General features: G+C 38.6%; 2 protein-coding genes across 5 annotated transcripts in view; one reads left to right on the forward strand and one right to left on the reverse strand.

Annotated features, from left to right (window-relative positions):
* LOC125776690 (uncharacterized) overlaps window positions 1-24328 on the reverse strand; it is a 436599-nt gene that overhangs the window by 370045 nt on the left and 42226 nt on the right. The gene's annotated exons all lie outside the window — the stretch shown is intronic.
* LOC115066129 (synaptosomal-associated protein 25) overlaps window positions 1-24328 on the forward strand; it is a 176712-nt gene that overhangs the window by 80619 nt on the left and 71765 nt on the right. For all 3 annotated transcript variants that reach the window (XM_049450267.1, XM_049450268.1, XM_049450269.1), the window contains one exon: window positions 13806-13854. In XM_049450267.1, coding sequence (XP_049306224.1) covers window positions 13806-13854 — 49 coding nt within the window. The remainder of the gene's footprint in view (window positions 1-13805; window positions 13855-24328) is intronic.

The raw sequence follows: 24328 nt of genomic DNA on the forward strand, positions 1-24328 counted from the left end.
TCCCTACGCGCGGATGAAGTTATACTTCTTAGTGATATTCAGAAATGCATATCATTTAGTATAAAATAAAACTAGAAAACTTAAATTCACATTTTATAAAATTATTATGTGTTTGTATGCTTGTGCATTATTTTTTCGGCAATGTATGCAAATATATGTACATATAAGTATATATGAATGTATGAACATGCAAGTCAATGCGCGCACATGTAATAAGTATATTGATAAGTGATGAAAATATGATTTCAATTTCTGAACGCGCACATGCATATACATACACTCATATGAGCATGTGCAGATACACAAGATAGGATAGAAGATGTATGCCTTTTAACATCGTATACTATACAAATAAATATTTTTCTTACTAGTAGAAATTAAATTTATCACAGCAATATTATGTATATGTATATACATATTATGTATATGTATATTGCTGTGATAAATTTATTTTCTATTAGTAAGAAAAAAAATATTTATTAGTATAGTATACGATGTTAAAAAGCAAAAATTTAAAAATGAATTCTGTTGAGTTTCGAACCAGTGTTCACATCGTCACAGTCTAGGCGCTTAGCACCAACATCACCATTGACACTTAGGTTGCGTTGACTTAAGTATGATTTGGTTATGCATGCAAGAAACGTACGATGGTTCTAAAAATTTTGTTTAAGTATAGAATATACATATATATTTGTAGAACATTTGCTTTCGCAATAAATTTATCACAGCAATATACATATACATAATATGTATATACATATACATAATATTGCTGTGATAAATTTAATTTCTATTAGTAAGAAAAATATTTATTAGTATAGTATACGATGTTAAAAAGCAAAAATTAAAAAAAAAAATTAAAAGCAAATTCTGTTGAGATTCGAACCAGTGTTCACATCGTCACAGTCTAGGCGCTTACCACCAACACCACCATTGACACTTAGGTTTCGTTGACTTAAGTATGATTTGGTTATGCATGCAAGAAACATACGATGGTTCTAAAAATTTTGTTTATGTATAGAATATACATATACATTTGTAGAACATTTGCTTTCGCAATAAATTTATCACAGCAATATACATATACATAATATGTATATACATATACATAATATTGCTGTGATAAATTTAATTTCTATTAGTAAGAAAAATATTTATTAGTATAGTATACGATGTTAAAAAGCAAAAAATTAAAAAAAAAATTAAAAGTAAATTCTGTTGAGATTCGAACCAGTGTTCACATCGTCACAGTCTAGGCGCTTACCACCAACACCACCATTGACACTTAGGTTTCGTTGACTTAAGTATGATTTGGTTATGCATGCAAGAAACATACGATGGTTCTAACAAGGTTGCGAGGTTGCGCAACTTTGCGTTACTTTTATATGGAAAGTTGCGCAACCAGAATCTATCGCAACCTTTTCCGGCGTCGTATAAGAAGTATAACTTCAAAAACATCTTTGGTATATACATACATATAAGTAATTCGGTGAAGATTTTATTTGTAAATATGTATGTAAGTTAACCCGAGCCCTGACACTGCCGCCTAAAGGCAAATATAAACAACAGTTTGTACTTTACAATGGGAATGTCATTGTGGCACATACATATGTATATGCATTGCTTTCGTCACATAAAACCTATGAAAACAATTTAGAAGAAATAAAGCAAATACTTAATTACATTCAGGAATCAAAGCAAGAGAAATACCTTGAGATGTTAAACTGCAACCTGAGGATCTGAATCCAAGCAATTTTATATACATATATATTAGGGTGTGTCATTCTGAGGCAACCTTTTTTTTAACTGAAAAACAGGCTCAAAACGTTCGAAAATGTGTTAAAAAAAGTCACTCAAAAGATAAGCTCCTAATATTAGTATTAAGAGGTGCCTATTTCAAATTTTCTGTTTTCCATATAAGTTACATAGAAAAAAAATCATTTTTTTTGTGGTGGTTATTGTGCGGAGGTTTTATATGTGCCCCGATGGCTGCCAGTAGGGATGGTAAACTCGATCCCGATTCTACTTGAGAATCGAGTTTTCTCGTAAAATATCCGAAAAAACTTTCTCATACGCATTTAGTTATTGGTTTATCACACTTTTAGTAATTTTTAACAGTACTGTTATACGAGGAGTAGGCGGGGTTAACATTCGATTTCATATATTTTCACGGTTTTCGGTCAATGGCGATTTGTGGGCGTGGCACTGGTTCAATTACACTGCGGTGATTTGAATGTAATCTACAGGAAATCTCCCTCTGCGACCCTGATTTAGCGATATCTGTTTGTAAGATGGGATGAATAATTAAATGAATTGTAAAATATAGAATTATTAAAAATTAAATTATGACACTCTGTTATATAAAATACTTACCTTGATAATTCATAATATTAATCTATTACTTACTTTAATACTCACCTTAACATAAACTAGAACAATCTTTAACGAAAAATAATTACTTACCCATTTTTATAACACATACTGACATTACCACTAGATTAAGTCGTAAGTTTAAGATTTAGGCTGAGCGATTCCATAAAACAGAATAAAGAACTCGTTTTGAACTGAACCGTGAAAACGCACGCACGCGTTTTAATTTGTCGGCTATTAATTTCATTTCTCGCCACAGGCAATTTGGTGTTTTTTAATCTTTAATCGTACATTAACTTTTTTCGTATCCCAAAAAAGATTGAGATTTTTCATGGCGCCCGAGCAGGGTCTTGTGCGTGCATTTAAGAATTAAAAAACTAATATTTTAAACATACAAAAACACATAAACAGTAATCGTTAACTAATTATTTTCGGTACCAGCTGCCTGTGTAATACTTGTGAAGTGAAAGCATATAAAAGAAAAGTAAAACAAAACCTTAAAAAGAACATAAAAAATTAATAAATTAATGTATATACGTGAATACATACGTACATATCTACATATGTATGTGCAATAGTGAAGTGTCAGAAATGCAGTGAACATTAGCAAATCGAACCAACAAAAGTGCCATAGTGCCGAAAATTATATACAGTGCACAAAGTGAACAAAAAATAAATAGAAATATCTAGTGTAGTGCAGTGATACCTAAAAAGGAAAAAAGAAGAAAAGAAAATAAATATATTAAATAAAAATAACAATTCTTAAGTCTTCTTCTTCTTTACTGGCGTAGACACCGCTTACGCGATTATAGCCGAGTCAACAACAGCGCGCCAATCGTTTCTTCTCTTCGCTACGTGGCGCCAATTGGATATTCCAAGCGAGGCCAGGTCCTTCTCCACTTGGTCCTTCCACCGGAGTGGAGGTCTTCCTCTTCCTCTGCTTCCCGCGGCGGGTACTGCGTCGAATACTTTCAGAGCTGGAGTGTTTTCATCCATCCGGACAACATGACCTAGCCAGCGTAGCCGCTGTCTTTTAATTCGCTGAACTATGTCGATGTCGTCGTATATCTCGTACAGCTAATCGTTCCATCGAATACGATATTCGCCGTGGCCAATGCGCAAAAGACCCTAAATCTTCCGCAGAACTTTTCTCTCGAAAACTCGCAACGTCGACTCATCGGTTGTTGTCATCGTCCAAGCCTCTGCACCATATAGCAGGACGGGAATTATGAGCGACTTATAGAGTTTGGTTTTTGTTCGTCGAGAGAGGACTTTACTTTTCAATTGCCTACTCAGTCCGAAGTAGCACCTGTTGGCAAGAGTAATCCTGCGTTGGATTTCTAGGCTGACATTGTTGGTGGTGTTAATGCTGGTTCCTAAATAGACGAAATTATCTACAACTTCAAAGTTATGACTGTCAACAGTGACGTGAGTGCCAAGTCGCGAGTGCGACGACTGTTTGTTTGATGACAGGAGATATTTCGTCTTGCCCTCGTTCACTGCCAGACCCATTTGCGTTGCTTCCTTGTTCAGTCTGGAGAAAGCAGAACTAACGGCGCCGGTGCTGAGACCGATGATATCAATATCATCGGCATACGCCAGCAGCTGTACACTCTTATAAAAGATTGTACCTGCTCGGTTCAGTTCTGCAGCTCTAATAATTTTCTCCAGCAGCAGATTGAAAACAGTGGGCTTTAATCCTTCACACAATACGCTCGATAGAACCTTATATGGCATGTTGAGGAAACTTATCCCACGGTAGTTAACGCAGATTGTGGGGTCTCCTTTTTTAAGGATTGGCCATAGCACACTTAAACTCCAATTGGTGGGCATGCTTTCGGCCGACCATATTTTACCATGCTCCTTTTCAGTTCTTCGCCACCGTGTTTAAATAGCTCGGCCGGCAATCCATCGGCCCCTCCGCTTTGTTCTTCTTCAGACGGGTAATTGCTATTCGAACTTCTTCATGGTCGGGCAATGGAACGTCTGCTCCATCGTCATCGATTGAGGAATCGGGTCTGCCTTTGCCTGGCGTTGTACTTTCACTCAAGTGTTCCCTCCATAATTTAAGTATGCTCTGGGCATCGGTGACTTGATCACCTTTGGGGGCTTTACAAGAGTATGCTCTGGTCTTGAAACCTTCTGTAAGCCGCCGCATTTTTTCGTAGAATTTTCGAGCATTACCCCTGTCGGCCAGCTTATCAATGTCTTCGTACTCAGGCATTTCGGCCTCTTTCTGTCTTCAAATGCGTCTCGCTTCCTTCTTCAACTCTCGGTATCTACCCATCCCGCACGTGTTGTGCACGATCGTAACGTTGCGAGGTAGGCAGTCTATTTTCTCTCCGTGCGACACAGCACTCCTCGTCGTTCCAGCTGTTCTTTTGCACTTTCCGAAAACTAATGGTTTCGGTTGCAGCTGTACGTAAGGAGTTTGAAATGCCGTCCCACAGTTCCCTTATACCGAGTTGTTGACGAGTGCTCTCAGAGAACAGGAGTGCAAGCCGAGTAGAAAATCGTTCGGCTGTCTGTTGTGATTGCAGCTTCTCGACGTCGAACCTTCCTTGTGTTTGTTGACGTGCGATTTTTGCAGCACAGAGGCGGGTGCGAATCTTGGCTGCAACAAGATAGTGGTCCGAGTCGATGTTAGGACCTCGGAGCGCACGCACTTCTAAAACACTGGAGACGTGTCTTCCGTCTATCACAACATGATCGATCTGGTTTGTGCTTCTTCGATCCGGATACAGCCAGGTGGCTTTATGAATTTTCTTGTGCTGGAATCTAGTACCACGGATAACCATATTTCGGGTCCCGGCGAAATCGATCAGCGTCAACCCATTTGGGGATGTTTCATCGTGGATGCTGAATTTTTCGAGTATTGTACCAAAGATATCTTATGTGCCCACCCTGGCGTTAAAGTCGCCAAGCACGATATCGTGCCGGGGCAGTTCTTATAGGTAAGCTCCAAGCGCTCATAGAATACATCTTTGGTGACATCGTCCTTCTTTTCCGACGGGCGTGGGCGCAAATCAGCGATATGTTGAAGAATTTTGCTCTGATGCGGATTGTCGCTAGACATTCATCCACTGGGGTGAATGACAAGTACTTGACGACAGAGGCTCTCTCCCACCAAGAGTCTCTCACCGAATTTGCGCTCCTTTATATGGTGGTGGAAAATACCCCAAGGACCTACTCGTCTCAGTCCTTTATTTTCACGAGGACACCAACCAGCTGTGCAGCCGGAAGTCGTGAGCGACTTGAGCCATGTGTATGTAAAAGAACCGTTTCTGGCCACTGCGAAGTGAATGGCAATCAGAGAGCTTTCCTCAACTTCTACACATCCATCCATCCTCCAACTCTACTTAGTTGTTTTTAACACATATTTGTTTTAGTTTCCTGATTTACAAATTTACCTATTGCATTTCTTTTTTGTTTCAGTTTCATTCCTATCATTTTGAATAATATTTTTAAGATTTCTTATTGTATTATGAAAATAGTCATTAATCTGAACCTGTTGATTTATTGTATCTAATATATTGTCAGTATTCAACAAACTTTTCTGTATTTCCTGTCTGTCATCGTCGTCCATATTTCTAAATAACTATTTTGCTAAGTCCATTTATTAAACTTCGCTTTTTTAGTTTTGTTGGATAATAAGATCAATAATTTATTTTTAGTGTCTAATATTTTTGGTTGTTATATTTCACTGTGATGAATTTTTATTGAATTTATCTATTCTGTTATAACATGTTACATATACTTTATTAATAGAAAACATAATATAATTGGATGTATCCCTTTAAACGTAAATTGTTTCTCAAAATCTGGATTACGCAATATCAGTTATGTATGTATATATTAACGTTTTTAATTTTTCGAATGCTTCGATATATGTGGGATCTTTTATATTAATTTTAGTTCCCTGTTTTAGATATTGTTGATTAATCTACTTTCATAATTATCTTTCTATAGTACCAAAGAAACTTGTGATTCGTTTCTCTGTCCGTGATAACTCATGTTTGTTTATTACCTTAATTTTGTTTGGATTCGGTTTCATTCCTTCTTTTGTTAAAGTATGCCCTAAAAATTTTTAAATTTTGATTTTCAATGATGTTTACTTAAGGATGACGCTTGTGACCGATTATTTGACTAAAAATCGCATTTTAACTATTAACCATTCCCCGTATTCACCTGATATGGCACCGTGTGACTTCTTCCTTTTCGGAAAAATGCATTTGCCCATGAAAGGAAAGCGTTATGCAGACGTAGAGGCCATTCAAAAGGCTTGCGCCGGCATACTGGCGGCCATACCGGCCAAAGAGCTAAAAGAACTCCTTCGACATGCTTTTGGACCGGGCAAAAAACTGTATTGAAGCAAAAGGAGACTATTTGGAATAAAATAAATTGATTTTGCCGAAAAACCATTTGTCCTGTTTTTTTTTTTAAGTCTTGTTTACTTTGGAACGCACCGTGTATAATAAACTGCATTGAACGGTTGGCTAGTCTTCTGACTTTCCAACTGAACTGACATTCTTCTGGAAGTCGTAACTTCTTTGGAGCATGGGTATGTAAAACGAATAATGTCTTTGTAAAATGAACTGGTTTTATCGCAATCTTTTTAAAATCATTTTTCTTTTTGTCAATTATGCTGAGTTAGGCTTCTGTATCAATTTAAGCTACTTATTTATGCATGTGTTCTTATCGCAATTTGAATTCTTGGTAGATAATACAAGGATTGTTCTGAAAAAAAAATATTATTTACTCCAGAAGGCCCTGTCGTTTCGTATCGGCTGCTTTCTATTGTTTCAATTTCCATCGCCTCAGCTTGTCCTTGCCTAGGCCAGTTCAAACAATTTTGTCCTGAATATTGTCTAAGGTGTTCTGACATTTGGCGGTGCTCATTTCTTAATTGTTTTCTATTACAAAAATTATTATTTCTAAATCGTTCTGAATTCTCAGCTTGCTTTATTTTATTGGACTTATTACGCTCATTATTGCTGTTTAGGTTATAATTATTGAATCTATTATTTAACGGTCTGTCGTCAGTTGGTCGCTGGGAATATCTGAAAACATTTTTCATGTATTTTTTTTGTTTATTTTATTATATTTCCTATATTCTGTTCTGATGCAATGTTTTTGGATCTTCTTCTCATTAATTCTAAAATTCAACCTAAATCATGTTCGTAATAAATATTGCCAAGAAATGGTCCTTGTGTCATCTCTTTAAAAATGTTTACTAGTAAATTGGCCGTATTACGTAAGTCAATACTACAAGGTGTCTTGCAAAATAAACAGCAGCGCCACCTTTCCAATTCCCGAATCGTAATCGTTAAATCGTTTGCCATGGTCGCCATCAAAAGCGGGGTCTCTCAACCGAGGCTGGTTGTTATTTTTCAGTGGTGACGGTTTTTCACGTGGCGGGTCCCAAACCAAGCGCACAATCCTGCGGAGAGGATGTTTCGCTTTCTCACTTTAGCTCGCCTTCAAACGAATGTTCTTGCTACCCAGAAGATACTTGCTCAAAGGCCGGAAGTCGTGAGCTACTTGAGTCATATGTGAAAGAATCGTTTCTGGCCACTCCCAAGTGAATGGCGATCAGAAAACTTTCCTCAACTTCTACGAGTCGTGTCCTCCAATGTTAATCATATAGCCACTTACAAAAATGCTGAGAACATAGATGAATTTATTGCTACAATAAATAAAATAATATAAGCATGAAGTGCTTGTAAAATGTAATAAAGTGCTGATCATACAATATTAATAATTTTTCTAAGAAATTTTCAAACACCGTTTAAACATGTTAAAACGATGTACTTGTATATGTAATTTGACACCATTTCTTGCAACTTGAAATTATTAAATGGAAATTGAATAAAACAGAATTATTCTACGCACCAATTCTTTGTTTTGCTCATAATTGTGAAATTCATTAACACAAAATTAATATAAAGTACTTAATAAGCATTTTCTGGAAATTGTGAACTTTCATTTAAGCAAATTCAAACCAATAAAGTTAGTATGTTTTCCACATTCTCCAGCGATAATTCCCTGTTAATCCAAAAATTAACTTTTATATCTTTATCTTTTATTTAAAAACGACCGCGACTCGAAGAGAATGTAAATAACTAAAATGTAATAAATGACTTCAAATTGTGCAGTCAAAAATAATAAATAATTATAATATTTTTTTGCAGTGTTATTATTATTAAAACGAAATAAAGTGGCAGTGCAGGAAACATAAAAGTGAACAGTACGATTCCAAATAAATAAAGAGACAGCGCAGTGAACTAAATAAAATAGTCTCACTTCAAACACTAAAAAAAGAAGTGGTCAAATAAAAACTTCACCACCCACAATAAAGCAGAACAATTCCACTATCAAGACACAAAACGTTTGATTAGAGAAGGATGGAACAGGTCCAAAACATGACACAGATGGAGCAGCTAGCTAGAGGGGAAAAACAACTGGAGCAGCTTAAAGCCACATACCTTGAACTACAAGAAAGAAGTGCAGATGAAAACAACGGAAGACGGGATCAAGTTTAAAAGAATTAATGATAAGGCACATGCCTACATTCACCGGAATAGGGGACATTACAGTGAACTCGTTTTTATGTCGTTTCTATTGTGGACACCAGGTATACCTGACAATTAGGGGCAATTAAAAACATGTTAAAATTAAGATACAGACCAGACACCTAACCACACCAAATACATCAGCGGATGTACTGCGCCAACTACCGTGGGATAGCCTTCTCAACATCGAGTAATGGCTAAGTCATGTTGTCCGAATTGACAAAACACTCCAGTATCCGCCGGGGGAAGCAGAGGAAGAGGAAGACCTCTACTCTGTTGGAAAGACCAGGTGGAGAAGGACATGGCTTCGCTTGGAATATCCAATTGGCGCGCTGTTGTTTACTCGGTAATAATTTGTAAGCGGTGTCTACGCCGGTTAAGAAGAAGATGTGATTAACATTATCGCCAAGTTTGTGTTTTGAGTTTGAGTAGGATGTGTTTACATATGTAACTCAATGGATCCAATGGCCTTGGAATCTATATATCAAGCAGTCAATAAGATTTTCTATTTATTTAGTTTTCAAATCATATAATTTTTCTGGAAACAGCAAATTCAGTTGAAGTTTATGCAAGAATTCTCTAGAAAAACGCGTCTTCAAATCTCCACCGATTGTATCCAACAAAGGAATGTGCACTGAGACCGTGTAATATTCTTTCGCAAGTTCTCACGCAGAAATTTTTACCTTTTGTTTGTCGGCCGCACATTCTTCGATTTTCTTCGTAAACTTTTAGTTCTGCCGTCATTTTTTCGTGTCTGAATAAGTGTACCGAAATTGTTTCTTTGTCTACGATTTCGGAACGTTACACGCAGAGTATGTATCGTATTTGATGCCTTTGCCAGATTGATCGATTCATTTCTGAAGAATCACGCTGAGTGAATAAGTTAAAGATAAAATATCGCTTAGGCAAAAATCCCAATTAAAATTTGACATTTGCACATGACTGCAATGAGTATCGTTGCTTTGATTTTGTTTATAATGTGAAAACCCGTCTTATATGGAAACAAATCCGTTCGTATATAGTTTAAGAGTATATAAGAGAACTGTATTTGTAATATTAATTTTGGTGCTAGGCATCCCAATAACATCAAGTGCGCCAGAAAAAATCGTTGATAGATCTCGTATTTCTTGTGTATTCCTCACATTTTGGTGCATCTAATACAAAAAATTTACACATTTCAAGACGAATAATATTGTATTAAACACTCTGACTCTGATCTCAATTCAATATATTGTCCTTACTGAAAGAAATTTATGAATATAACATTACTCTAGGTTTAAGTAAAAACAATACAAATATCAATCCAATGTTTGGAGTATTTTCTTTTACGAACTTTGTTTTCCTTCTTCAGTCAATTTCCCCCATTTCCCTTCTTTTAACCCGCCAATGACATTGACATGCCTCATACTAATAACATGTTCCCTGAGCTTCATTAAGGCACCTCACATACCATCACCAATCATTTGAAATAAAGATGTTACATGTTTGTTATATGGGAAATAGGTTAAGTTTTAGACCGATTTTATCCACTGTTTTCAATAAAAACTGTGAGAATAGCCATATGCCAAATTTCGTTGAAATCGGTTGAGCGGCTCTCGAGATTGTGATTTGTCCAATTTTGACACCGGCTACACTGAAGTCCTCTCATACCTTCTCGGGAGAAAATTTTAAAAGCTCTGGCGCATTTAGTTATTGATTTATCGCGCTTTTAGTAGTTTTTAACAGTACTGTTATAGAGGGAGAGAGCGGCGTTATATTCCGATTTCATTAATTTTCACACTGTCGGTAGGAGTTGTGAAAGTATAGGGTGGGTCATCTAAGGTTTTAAATTTGAATTATCTATATTTCGACATTGGAAACATCAAATACTATTCAGAAAGTGACAGATATTCAGTAAAAAGTCTAAAATTTACGAAATGGGTCGCTATTCACTAGAAAAAAACGGTATACAGTTCGCAGATTGGGCAGAAGATCGTTTGACCAGGGATGGTAAATTTTGCCGAAAAATCATCTTTTCGGACGAGGCTCACTTCCACTTCGATGGTTACGTTAATAAGCAGAATTGTCGCATTTGGGGCACAGAAAACCCGCACGTAATAGCGAAAATTTAATGCACCCAGCACGAATCACTGTATGGTGCGGATTTTGGTCTGGTGGAATCATCGGCCCATTTTTCTTTGAAAATGAAGAAGGAACCGTAACCATCAATGGTCAGCGATATCGAGTAATGTTAACCGAATTTTTCTTCAAGCAAATTGAAGAGGAAGACTTGGACAACATTTGGTTCCAGCAGGACGGCGCTAGGTGCCATACAGTATACGCTACACTCAATCTTTTACGTCCCATCTTTAAATTTAAAATTTTATATGGCCCATCCGTTATTTACGCTAGGGGAATTTGGTTGTTGTGTCTAAAGTGGTTTAAGAGATACTTTTTCAGAATTTTTTACCCACAGGTGCCCTCTGCTTCTGCAAGCTTCTGTGTTAAATAAGAGTTTTATATCTTAAGTTAGTGCTTAGTAGGTTTTTGGCTAATGGGGTGTGGGCAAGCCAGTGGTCCGATTACGCCCCTCTACGTACAAGTTTCATTAAGATATCTCAATGTTTATAGCTTGCACGGACGGATGGACAGACAAACAGTCACCCGGATTTCAACTCATTTCGTCATCCCGATCATTTCTATATTAATATAACCCTATATCTATTTTGCTTCGTTTTAGGTGATACGTCCATTCGTTAGGCGAACAAAACTATTATACCCTGTTGTTGCAAAAGTATAAAAACAAATTTTTAATTATGCGTCCTTGTAGAGAGAAAAAAGGCCGTATGCTCCTAGTCTTGATTAATATGAATATCGGTATCTCATGAAGCTGCAAAACTGATTTTTTTTAAAAGCGGGTGCTCATAAATAAAAGTAAATTTTTTAATATCTTATTATATAATTCGATAGCAATTATGAAAACAAATCATTTCAATCATTCAATACATGACATGCAAATATATTATTATCAGTTGAAATTCGATTTTTAAAATTTTTGGTTATAAGTTAAGAAGGTATTTATATAAAATTTTATCTCGATTCTTTCATTGGGGTTCATCTGTATATTGCAAAGTGAAAGAATCATATGGAATTTAAAATTGTGTTATATTGGAAGTAGGCGTGATTGTTATCCATTTTCACACTATATATTTCACTTTTAGCAGTTTTCAACATAAGCCTTACTATGTGGAAATTATCCCGCCTGTTTAAGACGTTTTTATACATTTTCACACTGTCGGTGTAATTGCCAAAAAGTTTTGTCCTAAGCAAGCGTGATTGATTTAGTATAAGTGTTTTTGGAAGTATATAAATACTCCCACTTTTTAATAATTTCTCAAGTCGCAGATGCCATTACAGTTTACGCGAAACCGTCGACATGATCGCCTAGCAAAGTCTGTAATTCGAACAACCATGAATTAGTTTCTCACCACGTGTCCTCTCGTGGATAATGCGCATTCACTAGGCTAGGCTAGGAGCTAGGTTTTCTGGCTTACAAAATCTAACTCCTGCCAAAATTAATGCCGAACGATCAAGAATCACGGTGGTAAATGATTGTCCGAAATCAGTTTTAAAACAAATTGACAACCTTTAATATTTATTAAAAAAAGCTGAATAGTTGGCTATATCACATACATATGTTATACGTTTAATTTTTTAAAACCCACATGGCCAAAAAAAGCATATGGCAAGAATTGGTTAAACAAGTTACAACTTATTCAATTAATGTGATACTGATTGCGCAAGGGGCAAAACTCCTAAAATTATAGAACACGTGGGTTGCCTCTTAAATTTATATTATAACTTGGTCGGAAAGTTTGTCGTTTTTGATGGCGTACATATTCAGAACATTTTGACATACGCCACATATTTGTAACTTAAAATACAAGTATGCATAAGCTCTATCAAGGACCAGTGGTATAATGAATTCAATCGATATTGTTGACTACTCTAAGACGAACTTCGTGCAAAAATAGTTGTCAAAAAATAGTTGTTATTCTAGAATTTATTGATGGTGTGCGCAAACTGATATTGCAAGATCGGCATGTGACCTATAGTGAGATTGAGACAACTAAAGGGATTAGTGGTAAAACATACATCCAATATTGCACGAAAATTTGTTTGCAGAATATTTTCTTCGTCTATGTCAGCGCGAAAGGTGGTATGAGCCCGAAAGTAAACAGCAGTCGATTGTATGGGTGTTTCAAAATGAGCCGATCCAATAAAAGATGTTCGCGGAAAAACCACTACAACAACGCCAAACCATAAACCATTTTTTTGTGAGTAGTCTTTCAGGAAATGAGGGAAACTAAGCGCCGAAGATGGATCACTCTTCAGATTCATTCGAGCTCCACTATATCGGTTGACACATCAGATCATAAAATATCTATTTAAACAGTAATCTAGCGAAAAGTCCTGACGAAAAAACAAACTAAGAGGTCAACGGTTTTCGGCACCTGAGGAGGCGGTTGATGTGCTCAGGACGCATGTTTTGGAGATACTTCAATCGAGTGGCAAAAGTGCTTCGGAAATTGATTCAAACGGAGGCAAAATTGTATAGATCTTAATTAAGGATATTTTGGAAAACAATAAATCGATTTTCGATTATTAATATTGGTTTTATTCTCTAATTCCGAATTATAAAACGCTAACTACATATAGGTATACAAAGTAAATTTATTAATTCATTTGTATTTATTATGTATAATTCCTACAATAATAGCCACAATTTGAGGTGTACTCGCGTTTAGAGTCTCTCCCATAGAATTAAGCCAACTTAAATGATATATTTTGGGAACCTAAAAATTATTAATTTCTTTTAAACAGAGCAAAGAAGCTGGAATTCGTACGTTAGTGGCCTTGGACGACCAGGGAGGTAAGTTAAAATATGTTATTCAAAACCTAAACATGTAAATAACACATACATAGATAACATAAAACACTAAAAGTTATTTCAATCCCGATATGACGGTTTAAGTGTCATTATTTTCTATCTTAAGGGTGCACCAAAACTGTTACGTAATTTCTAGTGAACTTGTGACATTTTCTCAACTTTTTTTACACCTTTTTATACTCTTGCAACATGTTGCTACAGAGCTTTGTTCACTGATGTACGTACGAGTATCACCTAAAACTATTCGAGAGAGATTATAAGTATAGGGTGATTTTTTAAGAGCTTGATAACTTTTTTTTAAAAAAGTCCATTCGGAAAGTCCAATTTTGGGCAACTTTTTCGAGCATTTCGGCCGGAATAGCCCGAATTTCTTCGGAAATGTTGTCTTCCAAAGCTGGAATAGTTGCTGGCTTATTTCTGTAGACTTTAGCCCCACAAAAAATAGTCTAAAGGCGTTAAATCGCATGATCTTGGTGGCCAACTTACGGGTCCATTTCTTGAGATGAATTGTTGTCCGAAGTTTTCCCTCAAAATGGCCATAGAATCGCGAGCTGTGTGGCATGTAGCGCCATCTTGTTGAAACCACATGTCAACCAAGTTCAGTTCTTCCATTTTTGGCAACAAAAAGTTTGTTAGCATCGAACGATAGCGATCGCCATTCACCGTAACGTTGCGTCCAACAGCATCTTTGAAAAAATACGGTCCAATGATTCCACCAGCGTACAAACCACACCAAACAGTGCATTTTTCGGGATGCATGGGCAGTTCTTGAACGGCTTCTGGTTGCTCTTCACCCCAAATGCGGCAATTTTGCTTATTTACGTAGCCATTCAACCAGAAATGAGCCTCATCGCTGAACAAAACACGCGCGCGAAACACATTTCGAACCGAACACTGATTTTGGTAATAAAATTCAATGATTTGCAAGCGTTGCTCGTTAGTAAGTCTATTCATGATGAAATGTCAAAGCATACTGAGCATCTTTCTCTTTGACACCATGTCTGAAATCCCACGTGATCTGTCAAATACTAATGCATGAAAATCCTAACCTCAAAAAAATCACCCGTTACTATGTGAAATTTGGCTTTATCAGAGCAAACATATTACTTCGCCGGGAGTGGAATCCGTGTCGGAGTATTTTTCGGTGTAAGCTGTTCCACGTCGCTATTAGCATCCGCCGCTCTTGTTGATTATGTTCGTAATTCAAACGTATTAAAAATTACCTTTTTCGTCTGAAATCATGGTTTTGTGCAGAGCAAGAATGTATTGAGAACTAAAAATTAATAACATTTATGGTGTTACCACATAACGGGTGATTTTTTTGAGGTTAGGATTTTCATGCATTAGTATTTGACAGATCACGTGGGATTTCAGACATGGTGTCAAAGAGAAAGATGCTCAGTATGCTTTGACATTTCATCATGAATAGACTTACTAACGAGCAACGCTTGCAAATCATTGAATTTTATTACCAAAATCAGTGTTCGGTTCGAAATGTGTTTCGCGCGCGTGTTTTGTTCAGCGATGAGGCTCATTTCTGGTTGAATGGCTACGTAAATAAGCAAAATTGCCGCATTTGGGGTGAAGAGCAACCAGAAGCCGTTCAAGAACTGCCCATGCATCCCGAAAAATGCACTGTTTGGTGTGGTTTGTACGCTGGTGGAATCATTGGACCGTATTTTTTCAAAGATGCTGTTGGACGCAACGTTACGGTGAATGGCGATCGCTATCGTTCGATGCTAACAAACTTTTTGTTGCCAAAAATGGAAGAACTGAACTTGGTTGACATGTGGTTTCAACAAGATGGCGCTACATGCCACACAGCTCGCGATTCTATGGCCATTTTGAGGGAAAACTTCGGACAACAATTCATCTCAAGAAATGGACCCGTAAGTTGGCCACCAAGATCATGCGATTTAACGCCTTTAGACTATTTTTTGTGGGGCTAAAGTCTACAGAAATAAGCCAGCAACTATTCCAGCTTTGGAAGACAACATTTCCGAAGAAATTCGGGCTATTCCGGCCGAAATGCTCGAAAAAGTTGCCCAAAATTGGACTTTCCGAATGGACCACCTAAGACGCAGCCGCGGTCAACATTTAAATGAAATTATCTTCAAAAAGTAAATGTCATGAACCAATCTAACGTTTCAAATAAAGAACCGATGAGATTTTGCAAATTTTATGCGTTTTTTTTTTAAAAAAAAGTTATCAAGCTCTTAAAAAATCACCCTTTACTTGATAGATGCACCAGCAGGGGACAAATTTAGCTACATTCGCCGTAGAACCATCGAAAATTTTGCCAAGAGACACAGGGGTGTACATATACGTCATACCAAAATCGACTAAATTAGCCAGAGCACGTTCATAATCTCTGTCATTGTTTGCCGCAAAAGGATCTCCCGTACAACATACGATGAAGTCATATTTAAATTAAATTTAAATCTAAGCCGTCAGTTTCTTTGGAAGTTCATAATCGCCGACGTCTCGCAGGGTATTCTTGGATTATTAAGTCATCATGGTTTGATCGTCGATTTACAAGCTCAACGTCTCGTAGAGCAGAATAAGCTGGTCAAAACGTCGTGTTTAGTAAGACAATATAAATATCTACGAATATATAAACTATACATTTTACGCAAGATTTTTCGAAAATTTGAAAGGAGTTCTCTATGGTCACATGTCCGACACGACTTGGCATACGCACGAACACGTCAAAAGTTCATCATATTTCCAATAATGGTCCATCAGCTTGCGCACGACCAAGACACTTATCACTGGAAAAATTCGCAGCTGTCCTTGCAGAATTAGAACTCCTGATCAAGCGCGGTTTCGTCCTTCAAATAGCAACTAGACAAGTCCTCTGCATCTAGTTCGCAAAGATGACGAATCTTGGACACCATGTAATGGATAAAGGTTTAAATGCTAACATGATTCCTGATGGCTACCTGATACCATTCCTTCAAGATTTTTCAACAATCCTAGCAGACGTAATGATATTATAAAGGGTGGCGCAAAAGTAATCCTCCTATCAGAAGATGCTATAAATTTTGAAAATTGACATTGCAGTGTCATTTCTATTTTAACACTTGTGTAGTAAATACATGCAAAATGCACGTAAATAAACAATGGTACGCTACACTGCTTCAGAACGCGGGCTATTGGTGACTATTTATTTGACCAATAATCGGTCGGTGTCTTTGACACAACGTGAATTTCGACGCAGATTTCCTGGCCGTTCGACGCCTACTGGTGAAACACTGCGACGTTTAGTCGCCCGCTTCGAAGAGACGAGCACGAGATTCTGCTAGGCGTGGCAGACCCCAGAGCAGTCGTTTTTCAGAGAATATTGCTGTTGTTGCCGAGGATGTCATGGAAGCGCCGTCGACATCGACCAGACGACGTGCCACGCAAATAGGTATCAGTCGACGGTGTTTACAGCGAATTTTGGTACAAGATTTGAAGATGTTTCCGTACAAAGTCCAGACGATGCATTAGCTGTTAGCTGCTGACCGCCAATCGCGTCTAACATAAGCTCAAGCCATCCTTAATCACCACCAAGAGGAAGATAATTTTTCATCAAAAATAATCATGAGTGATGAGGCCCATTTCTATCTTAGCGGGTACATAAATAAGCAAAATTTACGCTTCTGGAACGCTGGAAATCCGCGTGTAACACACGAAGACCCATTACTCCGCTCAATGTCACTGTATGGTGTGCTGTTTTCGCTGGAGGAATCATCGGTTCTTTTTTCTTCGAAGACGTCGCAGGCCAAACGGTTACTGTGAGTGGTGAGCGCTACAGAGCAATGATCAACGAGTTCCTTTTGCCGAAACTCGATCAATAGGGATTGGAAAATATCTGGTTCCAACAGGATGGTGCAACAGCACACACTGCACGTACCACAACCAATATGCTGAAGGATGCATTTCCCGGGCACCTAGTCTCCCGTTTTGGCGATTTGCACTGGCCAGCCAGATTGTCTGATTTGACCGCTCCAGACTTCTTTTTGTGGGGCTTTTTGAAGTCACGGGTTTATGTCAAGAAGCCTCAGCCTCTTGCAGCTCTTAGAGACAATATCCGTATAGAATGTGAGGACTTATCACCGGAAGTTATGGCCAAAGTGATGGAAAATGCCATAAAAAGGGTTCAAATGACAATTAAATGTTGCGGCGGTCATTTACATGATATCATATTCTCGACTTGATGTAAAATATTTAAAAGACCAAATAAAAATTATCCATAAGCAGAATCAAAGTTTTTATTTTTTTGTATAATATTTGCAGAAAGCGTTTCATCAGGTGCCTATTCACCCCGATGATATCTGTTAAACCGCCATTACGACGCCGTTTGGCCTTTTTGAATTCACCCGTATTATGTTCGGATTAAGAAATAGTACGCTGCCATTCCAGTGTTATTTTTTTTTTCAAAATTATTTTATTTATTGTATCTGCTTTTTCTTAAAGCCTAAGTAATGAAATCTTAAATCTATTTAAAAACTAGACAGACTCAAGCAAGTGATTGAGCTGTTTTGGTGTTACGTCGCTCTTTAATACGCAGGCATATCTCTTCTTTTAAGTCGTGTTTGAATGTACCAAAGCATTAGCCAAAGGGTTTGGGTGATCTCAGAGTTTAATATATTTAATTCTGCTGTCTTCTACTTCTTTTTTTATCATAGGAATACCAAGGTCTTTATGGATATTTTCGTTACGCATGTACCATGGTGAACACGTGATTGTTCTAAGCATTTTTGATTGGAACCTTTGTATTAGATCAATATTAGTTGCACAGGTCGTACCCCACAGTTGAATGCCATACATCCAAATCGGCTTTATGACCGAATTATATAAGAGCACTTTGTTGTCTAGGCTAAGTTTGGAGTTTTTATTTAAAAGCCAATTTAAATTTGCAGCTCTAATCTTCATACAAGTTATTCTACTAGATACGTGTTTTCTCCACGTGAGCCTTCTATCTAGGTGAATACCAAGATATGTTACTTCGTTCGCTTGGGGCACACCTTTGGTCTTAGCGAGAATGTAATGTGCTTACACTTCTGTTCATTCACATTTAGGCGCCAGTTCGCTAGCCATTCTTCGACAGAACTTAAATGCTCCGTTAATATTCTTGATGCTAAAATGTGGCATTTGTTACGGCTCACTTTTGCTGTATCGTCCGCAAAAGTTGAAGTTAATACATTGTTAGCTGTTGGAAGATCTGCTGTATATATGATGTATAGTGTTGGGCCTAAAACACTGCCCTGGGGTACACCAGCCCTTATCTGACGTTCATCAGATATGAAATCTCCCACTAAAAGACCTTCGTGCCACACCTTATCAAACGCCTGAGCTACAGCTAGAAATATTGCTGAACAGTACTCCCTGTGCTCAAATGCTTTCCTTATCTCGTTAGTAATTCTATTTACTTGCTCTAATCTGCCATGTTTCGCACGAAATCCGAATTGATGCATTGGTATTGTGTTATTTTCGTGGAGGAAAGGAGACATCTTTGATAGTAATACTTTTTCAAATACTTTTGAAAGACAGGGTAAGGACTGATTGGTCTGTATAGAGACGGCTGTGTTAAGTCTTTCCCAGGTTTATCTATCAAGATAATCTGCGACTTTTTCCATGAAATTGGATAGTATCCGAAACTAAGAATTGCATTTAAGTGCAAAGAGAGCACCTCTACAGCAATAATTGGTAATGGTATCATGTCCCGGCGACTTTTTTGGATTAAGTTCTTTGATGATACCAATGATTTCAGAAGGTGAAGTCATAAGAGGATCGAGCGACTCTTTAGCTGTGTTGGGTAAGATTGACAGCTTAAAGTTGTTCTTTGGCAAATTGGGTTGAAATACCTTTTCTAGATGATTTGCAAAGCAATTAGCCTTTTCCTCGTCACTTCAAGCCCAATTTCCTCCCAAGTCTCGTATAGGCATGTTGGAGTTAGTTGGTGGCTTCATGGACTTTTGCGCTCTCCAAAGGGAATTGTGCTTGTTTGAATTCGGACACAGCTTCTTTATACACATTTCGGTGTTCAATTCTTCCTCACGTTTAAGCGCGTTTTTTAATTTACGTACAGCATATTTTAATTGAAGCTGAGTGAAAGGGGAACGATTTATCTGCCATTCACGTCTTGCACGCCTTTTTACATTTACAAGCATTTCTATTTCTCTATTAGAGATTTTTCTGAAACCAAGCGGCTTATAGCTTTTGTTTGGTGTTGCTAAGACAGCTGCGCTGGTTATTATATCATTGACTTCTCTTATACTTTCGTCGATATCTCTTCCTGTATTTATTTTGTACTCAATATTAATGTGGCTACTGACGTATTTTCTATATTTTAGCCAATTTTTTTTATAAGAAGTTAGACCCACTTTTGGATTAACGAATATGGGTTGTTCACATAATTTTATTAGTACCGGAGAGTGATCAGAAGATAGATCAGTATATGTATCTGCTGTTATGTGCGATTTATCTACATTTTTGATTACAGCAAAATTAATTAAATCTGGTATTTTCTTCCGATCACTAGGCCAATATGCCGGCTTACCAGGAAATATTATTTCAAGGTTATTGTGCCTATTTATAACAGTTTGATACAGCTGTCGTCCTTTCGGATTAATAAGACGTGAGCCCCAGTACGTGTGTTTTGCGTTGTAATCTCCGCCAGCTAGAAATCTTTGACCTAGTGTTCCAAAAAAGTCTTTAAATTCGATTTCTGTAATTTTAAAACGAGGTGGACAGTATATAGCCGTAAGGTTTAAGTCACAACCCCGATTTTTTAGTGATATTGTTGTAGCTTGTAACTGTGGTGTAGCATAAGATTCTAGAGCATAGTGGTTTAAACGATTTCTAATCAACACTGCCGTGCCACCATGCGCTTTTCCATCCGGATGATTTATAACATATAGTCTAAATCCCGGTATGTTGAAATTATTTTTATTTGTTAGATGAGTTTCTGAAATAAGCATTACATCAATATTCTTTTCAGACAGAAATCTGATAATCTCTAATTTATGTTGGTTAACACCGTTAGCATTCCATATACAGATATTTAGTAAGCTCATTTTTTACTGAATAAATTTTGTGATTTTATTAAATCTTGGATCATGTTTTGCATGGTAGACATAAATTGTGTCATACACTGTGTAAGATTTATAATCAACCCCCAACTCCTCAAACTCACTAAGCGGTATATCGGATACCGCTTCCCTAACCAAGAGTCCATATTGGCTCCAGTCAGTACCAGAGGTACGCCATCGCCGCAATGGACTCTCATAAGGTGAGGGAGGGGATAGAGGGGTAACCACAATTTGAAGCAAATTATGGTCACTCAATCCCCACCCTCCCCTAACCTCCCAACTAACACTAAAAGCCCTACTTGCTGCCTCGTTCATAAGCGTCACGTCAATGTCGCTCACGCCCCCAGGCCCATCGAACGTATACCACTCGCTCGGCTCATTTAAGACGTGGAGGCTATTAGCCACCACCCATTCGCTTAATGCCTCGCCTCGACTGTGGCTTTGGTATCCAGACGAATGCCGGGATACCTTACTAAACCACATCGAAGACGAGGCATTCGCATCCAACCCTAGGATAAATGGGCTACTACTCGCAAGTAGTAGTAGCTTATCCATGTAGCCCAGGTAGGGCTCTAGGGGCTCGCTATATTTGCAATACAAACTAGCGACAATCATCTTACCGAACTCCCCTTCTACCGCTACACATATACCCAGTTGTGAAGAATCCACAACTACGCAATCGTAGCGTGGATTATTCACAACTATTGCGGCATTAGCTCTAAGGTCAGTGAAGACCCTAAAACCCCCAGGAAGACCCCGAACCACACCATTGGTGGCGTAGGGCTCCTGGAGTAGAGCAATACCGCACCCACCCTCTACCATTCAACCCCCCAACTCACACATTACGGCATAAGAGCCCTGACAGTTGAGCTGGATAATCCCCCCATCAGTGTCTGGCGAGGGCGCGCTCAACAATGCCACAGTAGAATGGAGCAAGGACAGTCGGATGTTCGAAAATATCGAGATATAATATATCGGTGAACGTATTCGGTGTCTATGAGCTTGATCAGTTTTGGTTGGACGTGAGCAATTTTGATCGCAAGGTGGTATACTCTAAAATAATTATTAGAGCGAAATTTTATCCCGTTATATATATTAATTACTTCTTGATTTATATGCTGGATAGTGAAAGACTCAATTGGAATTTAATTATGTTATTTGGGAAGAAGGCGTGAGTGTAGTCTGATTTCGCTCATTTTCACTCTGCGATATAGGGATAAGGATTCAGTCGAAATCGGTTAGTCGGCTCCCGAGATATGAGATTTCATCAAAAGGTGGGCTGTCACTGTCATAATTAGTTATTGATTTGTAGTAGTAAAACAGTACCGCTATATAAGGAGTGAGGGGTTTATCTTCCTATTAAATTAGTAGTCAAATTACGCCCTTTCTTCTTCTTTACTGGCGTAGTCACCGCTTACGCGATTATAGCCGAGTCAGCAACAGCGCGCCAGTCGTTTCTTCTCTTCGCTACGTGGCGCCAATTGGATATTCCAAGCGAAGCCAGGTCCTTCTCCACTTGGTCCTTCCAACGGAGTGGAGGTCTTCCTCTTCCTCTGCTTCCCGCGGCGGGTACTGCATCGTATGCTTTCAGAGCTGGAGTGTTTTCATCCATCCGGAGAACATGACCTAGCCAGCGTAGCCGCTGCCTTTTAATTCGCTGAAATATGTCAATGTCGTCGTATATCTCGTACAGCTAATCGTTCCATCGAATACGATATTCGCCGTGGCCAACGCCCAAAGGACCATAAATCTTTCGCAGAACTTTTCTCTCGAAAACTCGCAACGTCGACTCATCGGTTGTTGTCATCGTCCAAGCCTCTGCACCATATAGCAGGACGGGAATTATGAGCGACTTATAGAGTTTGGCTTTTGTTCGTCGGGAGAGGACTTTACTTTTCAATTGCCTACTCAGTCCGAAGTAGCACCTGTTGGCAAGAGTAATCCTGCGTTGGATTTCCAGGCTGACATTGTTGGTGGTGTTAATGCTGGATCCTAAATAGACGAAATTATCTACAACTTCAAAGGTATGACTGTCAACAGTGACGTGGGAGCCAATTCGCGAGTGCGGCGACTGTTTGTTTGATGACCGGAGATATTTCGTCTTGCCCTCGTTCAGTGCCAGACCCATTTGCGTTGCTTCCTTGTTCTGTCTGGAGAAAGCAGAACTAACGGCGCGGGTGTTGAGGCCGATGATATTAATATCATCGGCATACGCCAGCAGCTGTACACTCTTATAAAAGATTGTACCTGCTCGATTCAGTTCTGCTGCTCGAATAATTTTCTCCAGCAGCAGATTGAAAAAGTCGCACGATAGGGAGTTACCTTGTCTGAAACCTCGTTTGGTATCGAACGGCTCGGAAAGGTCCTTCCCGATCCTGACGGAGCTTTTCGTGTTGCTCAACGTCCGTTTACACAGCCGTATTAGTTTTGCGGGGATACCAAATTCAGACATTGCGGCATAAAGGCAGCTCCTTTTCGTGCTGTCGAAAGCAGCTTTGAAATCGACGAATAGGTGGTGAGTGTCGATTCTCCTTTCACGGGTCTTTTCCGAGATTTGGAGCATGGTGGATATCTGGTCGGTTGTTGATTTACCAGGTCTGAAGCCACACTGATAAAGTCCAATCAGTTTGTTGACGGTGGGCTTTAATCTTTCTCACGATACGCTCGATAGAACCTTGTACGAGATGTTGAGGAGGCTTATCCCACGGTAGTTGGCGCAGATTGTGGGGTCTCCTTTTTTATGGATTGGGCATAGCACACTTAAATTCCAATCGTTGGGCATATTTTCGTCCACCCATATTTTACAAAGAAGTAAAATAAGTAAAGAAGTTCTTCGCCGCCGTGTTTGAATAGCTCGGCCGGCAATCCATCGGCCCCTGCCGCTTTGTTGTTTTTCAGGCGGGCAATTGCTATTCGAACTTCTTCTTGGTCGGGCAATGGAACGTCTGCTCCATCGTTATCGATTGGGGTATCGCGTTCGCCTTCTCCTGATGTTGTGCGTTCACTGCGTTCACTGCCATGGGTAGATCACCTTGGGGGTTCTACAAGAGTATGCCCCGGTCTTGAAACCTTCTGTAAGTCGCCGCATCTTTTCGTAGAATTTTCGAGCATTACCCCTGTCGGCCAGCTTATCAAGCTCGGCCTCTTTCTTTTTCTGTCTACAAATGCGTCTCGCTTCCCTCTTCAACTCTCGGTATCTATCCCATCCCGCACGTGTTGTGGTCGATCGTAACGTTGCGAGGTAGGCAGCCTGTTTTCTCTCCGCTGCGACACGGCACTCCTCGACGTACCAGCTGTTCTTTTGCACTTTCCGAAAACCAATGGTTTCGGTTGCAGCTGTACGTAAGGAGTTTGAAATGCCGTCCCACAGTTCCCTT

The sequence above is a fragment of the Bactrocera dorsalis genome, chromosome 2 (assembly GCF_023373825.1).
Source record: "Bactrocera dorsalis isolate Fly_Bdor chromosome 2, ASM2337382v1, whole genome shotgun sequence".
Lineage (NCBI taxonomy): Eukaryota > Metazoa > Arthropoda > Insecta > Diptera > Tephritidae > Bactrocera > Bactrocera dorsalis.